This window comes from Malaclemys terrapin, chromosome 1, assembly GCF_027887155.1.
Source record: "Malaclemys terrapin pileata isolate rMalTer1 chromosome 1, rMalTer1.hap1, whole genome shotgun sequence".
NCBI lineage: Eukaryota > Metazoa > Chordata > Testudines > Emydidae > Malaclemys > Malaclemys terrapin.
The window spans coordinates 193,102,733-193,110,691 of NC_071505.1; the positions used below are offsets into that span (position 1 = coordinate 193,102,733).

General features: G+C 41.9%; 1 protein-coding gene across 8 annotated transcripts in view; it reads left to right on the forward strand.

Annotated features, from left to right (window-relative positions):
- KCNJ15 (potassium inwardly rectifying channel subfamily J member 15) overlaps window positions 1-7,578 on the forward strand; it is a 40,878-nt gene extending 33,300 nt beyond the window's left edge. For all 8 annotated transcript variants that reach the window (XM_054049096.1, XM_054049102.1, XM_054049112.1 and 5 more), the window contains one exon: window positions 534-7,578. In XM_054049096.1, the coding sequence (XP_053905071.1) occupies window positions 550-1,677 (1,128 nt within the window). In that variant the 5' untranslated portion in view covers window positions 534-549 and the 3' untranslated portion in view covers window positions 1,678-7,578. The remainder of the gene's footprint in view (window positions 1-533) is intronic.
- Window positions 7,579-7,959: the final 381 nt, after the last annotated feature.

Genomic DNA, 7,959 nt, shown 5'->3' on the forward strand with positions numbered 1-7,959 from the left:
AAATGATTGATTATATCACTTATGGAAGTTAATTAGCCATGAACAAAATTTGTTTTGCTTATTTTGACTGTATTGTTTTGCAAGACAAAGGTGGTCCGGCATTCTAAATCAAGCATCAAAATGTGTTTAATTTTAATGAAATCCTTCTCCTGAGTGCATGAGTGGGAATAAATATAGTAGTCAAAACAAGTCTCTCCTGCTTTCTCAACAATATATGAGAAGAATTTTACCTTATGCCTTTTTAAAAAACACAGTACTAACATAGGATTTTAGCTTGGTCAAATTTCTTTTCCAAGATACCATAAGACAGTCCATTTCTCCTTATATGGCAGTCACGAAAGTCAAAAAAAAGTCAAATAGCTTTAATATCAGACACTATATGATGGTAGCTTTTTGTTCCAGGGGCATTCCTTTATTATACATATGTAATGCGGTCATGATTGTGTACTTCTGTCCTTCTGTGTTTTTCAAATGATTTTTAAGGCACATGTACTTTGACTTTAAGTAACTGAATTCTTTTTTTCTCTTCTTAGAACTGAGGAACTGAAAATGGGCACCACTCAAATCAATACATCAAGTGCCCCACTCGTTAACGGTATTATCAGCGCTGACCTCAAGACACACAGACCCCGGGTGATGTCCAAAAGTGGTCACAGCAATGTGAGGATTGACAAAGTAGATGGTATATACCTGCTTTACCTTCAAGATTTGTGGACAACGGTTATAGACATGAAGTGGAGATACAAACTTACCCTGTTTGCTGCTACTTTTGTGATGACCTGGTTCCTCTTTGGAGTTATCTATTATGCCATTGCATTTCTTCATGGAGATTTAGAAAGGGATCATTTCCCCCCCAAACATATGCCTTGTGTCAAGGAAGTAAATTCACTAACTGGGGCATTTCTCTTTTCTTTGGAGTCACAGACAACTATTGGTTATGGCTTTCGTTTCATCACAGAGGAGTGCCCTCATGCCATATTCCTCCTGGTTGCTCAGCTGGTCATCACAACCTTGATTGAGATCTTTATCACTGGTACCTTCTTGGCCAAAATTGCAAGACCCAAAAAACGGGCTGAGACTATTAAGTTCAGTCATTGTGCTGTAATTACCAAACACAACGGAGAGCTTTGCCTTGTGATCAGAGTAGCAAATATGAGGAAGAGTCTTCTGATTCAGTGTCAGCTGTCTGGGAAACTTCTTCAAACCTATGAAACCAAAGAAGGGGAGAGGATCCTGCTCAACCAAGCCAGTGTCAAATTCCATGTTGACTCCTCTTCAGAAAGTCCTTTTCTGATTTTACCTTTAACCTTTTACCATTTATTGGATGAGAGTAGCCCTTTAAGAGATCTCACACCCCAAAACCTAAAAGAAAAGGATTTTGAACTGGTTGTCCTCTTGAATGCCACAGTAGAATCCACTAGTGCCGTCTGCCAAAGCAGAACTTCTTATATACCAGAGGAGATCCACTGGGGTTATGAGTTTGTGCCTGTGGTTTCTCTCTCTCAAAATGGAAAATATGTTGCTGATTTTAGTCAGTTTGAGCAAATCAGAAGAAGTGTAGACTCTACTTTTTATAGCATGGACTCTGAAAAACAGAAACTAGAAGAGAGATACAGACAGGAAGATGAAAGAGAGAGAGGACTGAGAACAATTTTGTTACAGCAAAGCAATGTGTGATTGTATGTAGGGCCGGCTCCAGGCACCAGCGCAGCAAGCAGGTGCTTGGGGTGGCCAATGGAGAGGGGCAGCACGTCCGGCTCTTCGGCGGCAATTTGGCGGCAGGTCCCTCTCTCCTTCTCAGAGGGAAGGACCTGCAGCCAAATTGCTGCCGAAGAACAATGTGGCAGCGGTAGAGCTGCCACCAAAGTGCCGCCGATCATGGCTTTTTTTTTTCCACCGCTTGGGGTGGCAAAAATGCTGGAGCCGGCCCTGATTGTATGAGCAAACTTTAACATTAGTAATGCCTATTTACAAACTGAAACAAAAGCATACATTATATACTGTATGGCTCTTAAGAAAATGCAGCAGAGACCTCTTAAGCAAGTGCCTTGGTATAGAGTAAATCTGTCCTTTTGTGAAGTCAAGTTGTTAATCGAGTATTTGTTTTAATTAGGTGGGATTTCTTTGTTTATCATAATGACTTAACAGAGTTGGATTTATTTTGAGAGTCTGCCTTGTACCAGCTGTAAGATCAGACATACTACTTTCCATTTGGTAAGTGGAGTTTGATACCGTGAGAAGATTTCTTCACATAGATATTTGCCATCATTTAATTATAACAGTGGGATCTCAAAGTTAGCACACAGTGCTTCCAGAAGGAAATAGGCTCCTTTAAAATGTTTATTTTCATACCAGTGCTTTATTTTCTTTAAGTGGTCTTAACTAAGTTAATGTGAGAGATGTGTGGTTCAATCAATGCAGACATACTATAGCTGGTAAACAGATCCTTTTATCCTGAATGAGAGAAAATGACTTGTACACTAATAGCCCCGCTGGACTTTGTTAAAAGGGTGTTCTCAGCTCCATTAGGGACCATTAGTTTCTTGAACACTCATTTGTTTTTTTACCATGTTAATGGCAGGCTTGTATATAACATCTAGGGAGGGAGCTGCGGGCAGTTAACATAGAATCAAAACAGTAATTAACTAAGTTAAAACTGGCTTTGCCAAGACTTTTGTTTTCATAAAGTGTAAATCATTTCTATTAGCAGCCTAACAATACATTTCTGAAGGTTGCTTGTTTTGCCATGGGCCATATTTAATTTTTGTTAAATGAAATCTTGATGACATCTGTAGCCAATATTTACTGTTTCTGGCCACTTTAATGGACAATCATTCCTTTGATCCATTTCAGTTTTGGTCTATTAAACCATTCTATTAATAAAGGAATGTAATTTGAACGATTGCTGATTTCTTTGTGGCGCAGTCAGAGGGTGTGGTAGTTAGGATATGCTTGGCATATTAATTTACATACAGCAAAAGCAAAGATTACAGATTGACTCACTTTAACTAGTCAGGGAATGGGGAGAAAGCTGTGGAGCAGTGATGAATTGGAAACATACTTTCTGCATGAAGAACAGCTATCCGATATAATTTAGAAATGAGTTTCCTTTCAGCCCCAGGTGTGCTTTTGCCAGTGGCAGTGGTGAGCTCCAGAGGCCCTGATCTGGCAAACCTGGTACATGGAAAAGTCCCTGTTGTCCGGAGTGTGAGCTTTGGGTGTGTCATGTATGCAGGCTGGGCCTAGGTCTGGGAAGCGCTGGGTCCTGCCATTAAGGTAAATCATTTTCGAGTTCCCTTCCAGCCCTACATTTCTATGATTTTATGCCAAGAAAAATTTTAGCTCACTTGCACATGACCAGAATTAGAGCTGTGCAGACTCTAAAGCAGGGATCTCAAACTCGAATCACCACGAGGGCCACATGAGGACTAATACATTGGCCCAAGGGCCGCATCACTGACACCTTTTCATATAAAGATACAAAAGCCTGCCCCCGCCCCCACTCCACCCCTTCCATGAGGCCCCACCCCTGCCCCGCCTCTTGCCACCCCTGCCCCGCCCCCATTCCCTTCCCCTGTTATACCAATAGAATAAAAACCAGCAGGATCTTATTAAGAGGGATAAGGCAAAGATGCCACATTTATTGTAAATATAATGGTAAAGCAAAAGATAAAAGTAAACAACATTGTTTGACCACTTATTCCTATCACTACTTATTCCTTACACACACACACACATATATATATATATAGAGAGAGAGAGAGAGAGATTCATTCACACAATCATTCATTCAAGTTCTGTATAGGTGTTATAGTTACCAGCCTAGAAGTTGCTCATGCCAAGTTACTGGCCAGGTATCTTGGTCATGAGGATGGAGCCGAGTCTGTGTCAGATGCACCTGATACTCCTGGAGGTTGGCAGCAGAACCAGAGACTCAAAGCTATCAGTCTTGAGAGTCCATTCTTATAGGAATTAATTCCTATGTTAGTCTATGGGAGCTGTTTCATCCTGCTGTTGACTCAATCAGCAGATGGCACATTCCTGGGCACATTCTTGGTGGTTCCAAACTGTCCAAAGTTTGTGTTTCTCATCCTTCCAGGTGATGGGGTGGATCCCAGTTTACCCTCCGGGGGTTGTCTGGTGGTCCACTTGACACATTCTTCGGCCGATGGATACTCCCTTTCTAGGCTGGCACCTCCCTAACCATTCATGAATATCAAGCATCAGCATACATTCCATATCTTAACCATATTTTAATTTACTGTCTCCACCACTGTCGGGGTGTGTGCTAATTCATTTGAGACTCCTGGCCCTTTAATCACAGAGGGTGGGGGTCTGTCCTAGGAGCCGGTGCTATTACAATGAAGTGAAAGTCATTTAATGGCTTATAGTATTTGTTTACATTATATCAATTACTTCAAGAACAAAGTCAATTAACTTGTTTGTAAGTTTTACATAGTAATAAAGTATCTTTCACAGTGTAGATACAATCAATGGTTTCTACAGACAGTAGCTTACAAATTTTAACAGAAGACCCAAGAGATTTTTGTACTTGGTGAAACTGTTAGATTTTAAAGTGTGGGGGAGAAATTATGAGGGGGTCACTGTCACTCGGGGGAATCACTATTAGTACCTTCTTTAATATCCCTACACCCCAAAGTCCCCGCCCCAACTCCGCCCCCTCCCTACCCATATTCCAACCCCTTCCCCAAATCCCCGCCCAGCCCCGCCTCTTCTCCGCCTCCTCCCCTGAGCACGGGGCTCCCTGCTCCTCCCCCTCCCTCCTGGAAAGCACTAAGCGCCGGCAAACAGCTGTTTAGCATCGGGAAGCACCTGGAGGTAGGCAGAGGCGCGGGGACATGGTGAGCTGGGAGGGGGGGAAGCGGTGGGGGGTGGACAGCTTGGGACCCCTGCTCTAAAGGATATGTTCTAGCTGAACTACAAGTCACTAGGCTAGATGCAGACATCACTGGGTGCAATGCTGTGGCCTGTACTACACAGGAGGTCAGACTAGACGATTATAATAGTCCAGTCTGTCCTTAAACTCTGTTAATCTACTTGTACCAAATAATAGTAGAAAGTTAGCCCTTTCTTCTCCTGCTCATAAATTAGCTTTGAGTAGACTTTGATTTTGAAAATGTGTTAATGATTTGAAACTGTACAACCCATGAACAAATATGAAGAAATTTCAGCCTATGGGTTGTTTATGAGCTATTTGCTTCATCAATGTCTTCAACTCCTCGTTACTAGTTTTTCATGCTGTTAAGCGGCTACCTTCCGCTGCATCCCTGGGTATCTTAGAAACAGGAAAAAATAAATTAAAGAGATTTCGAGAGGGCCTTGAACACCTATGGTGGGATCCAAAAGGTACTTAAGTGCCTAAACCCCAGACTTAGGCATCTAAGTCTCAGGGTTAAGTGCCAAAATCCCAGTTTTCACTCCACTGTGATCTACAAAACTCCTTCCAAACCCTGAAGGTGCTAAACTCACTTGGCACCAAAGTTTTCAGGGTAGAAGTTCCTTAGGTGCCTACGTTACTGCCTCTGAGCACAAGCACCATTGCCTCACTCTAGGTGTCCGGAATCCAGATGCCTATCTCCCACCTAAGCCCCAGAGTGAATCACGAACTGAGAGAGGATAGGCATTCAGTTGCCTATCTCATGTGCAGGGCCCAATCTGAGAGGCAGCCTCTGAGCGTGTCTACTGGATCGGGTCCCATTGGTCTCTCTAGCCCAATAACTATTTAAGGATTTACCTACATTGTAACAGTCGTTGGGCTAGAGAGTGAGAGAATGACTCCCTAGCCTGGTGGTTAGGGCATGCTTCTGGGACATGGGAGAACCAGGGGCCAGTCCCCCTGCTCTGATCACTCTTTCATTATTTATCCCCAGTGGAACAGCTTCAACAGAAGAGGCTGAAGGAGCCCCATGTCAGAATATCCCATATCTCATGCTTAGAGCACCCTCCTAAGGGGTGGGAGATCCCTGTTCAAATTATTCCCCCTCTGGAAGAGAGGGAGGAATCGAACCTAGGTCTCCCCACATCCCAGGTGAGTGCTTTAACCACTGGGTTAAAGGTTCTAACGTGGGCGGCAGCATCACCTCCTCCACCAGCCATTTTGTGTGGAGGCAGGTGCCTAACTCATTCCTGCAAGAAATGCCTTAGCCATCTATGCTGCCTGACCCTAAAGGCCACCCTATAGTTATTGGGTTCCTGTTTGTGAATTGCTGAGTAGAGCTAGATGCCTATCTCTGAGAGAGGAGACGGGCTTAGCACACACTCCTCTGATCGGTGTCCCACTATTACCTAGCTTAGGTGGCTCCCTGTCTAGCATTGGTGGCTTTTGTGGATTCCATTGCAAAGTGCCTGTCTCTCTCCATTCATTGTATAAGGAGCCTAGGCACCTAACTCAGCTTTGTTGTTCCTGTGATTTTTCTAGGTATCTAAAAGTTAGGCACCATGATGCTCAGTTTTGCAAAGCCTAAGTCCCTTTGTGGATCCCACCCTTAGAATATAGCACTGTGCAAATGCATTTGTACACGTATTTGTGAGTCGAGTTAAGTGAATAATTGATTTTTTCGTTCAGTGTCTAAACCGAAAAATCTGGAAAAAAAATTTGGTTAGTTTCAAACAAAGTGAATTCTCACTGAAACCAAACCAAACAAAAAACATTGTGTTTGGGTTGAACAAAATATTTAGACTGTCATTTCATTTTGCAAATGTTGTTTTGAAACAAAATGGCAAAAGGGATAGTTTAAAAAAATGAATATTTTTTCAGAGTTCGTTCAGCCAAACCTGTTCATCAAATTTAACCCAAGTAATAGTTTTAGTACCCCTCAACATGCATTTTTTGGCAAATTTACTATTCACTGAATTATTATTATTTTTTGCCCCGTTCTACTTTGGAGGCCTTTGCTTTCTGAAGAAATGCAAAACTTCTTGCAAAAATGGCGCTCATGTTTGTATAAACAAATAAAACGGGTTGTGAGCTCTGAAGTGAATTCATGATTTTATATTCAAACAAATCTCCACCGTTACATTTGGTAGTATTTGCCCAGCTCCAGTGAGAACACTTCCTATGACAGACTGCTCTCAATTCAAAACAGGTATGACTGTGCATCGATTGTGTCTGATCCATAATGTAAAGCAGCACAAAAGAAGGTATTGTGTAGATAGTAGAACTTGCATATTCGATATTAAAATTCTGCCTGGCTGGAATATAACTATCTGTCACACTTATGTACATTATTACATGAATAATGGAACGTTATGCTCTTACTAGGCTGGTCAGCCATCAGCCTATTCTGTGAAAATATTAGATTACCATTTCAGGGTCTTCTTAATGGAGAAGATTTCTGCTGAACATCCTGTACCTAACTGGCTTGGAAAAATGTTTGAAACATTTCCAGTGCTTTATATAGTCTGTCAGCGGAGGCTACTCAGAATTGTCCTGTTCTGAGTCACCACATAGTAAACAGAAACAAAACAATGTAATCCACAAGTAGCCCAGCAACTGTATTTTGTATATACTGTATCTATTTTAATAATAAACTTTTTGATGATTATTGCACACCTCAACAGATTGCATAAGCTGTATTAAATTCATTAAATTGTACCTTCTTTGCTCATCAGCCTGAACAAGAGGTGATATGATGTCTGACATCAGTAGAATAGATAGGCGCTAAGTACTGTGTAGGTATCTGCTAGAAGTTTGGAGCAGACACACCAACCTCAGATGAATATTTTCATGAACAAGATACTATGGGCCTGATGCTGTACTCCATTAAATCTACTGTCCTGTAGTGGAGACTTAGACCTGGAGCTTTAAAGGACTGTGTATATTTTCAATATTTGTGCATAGCTTTTCTGCTACGAATTGTTAGCCTCCCATTGTTCCATTCCAAAGTCTCCCCCCTATACTGTACATGTTACAGATCTAATTGTTTGATTTCAGATAGG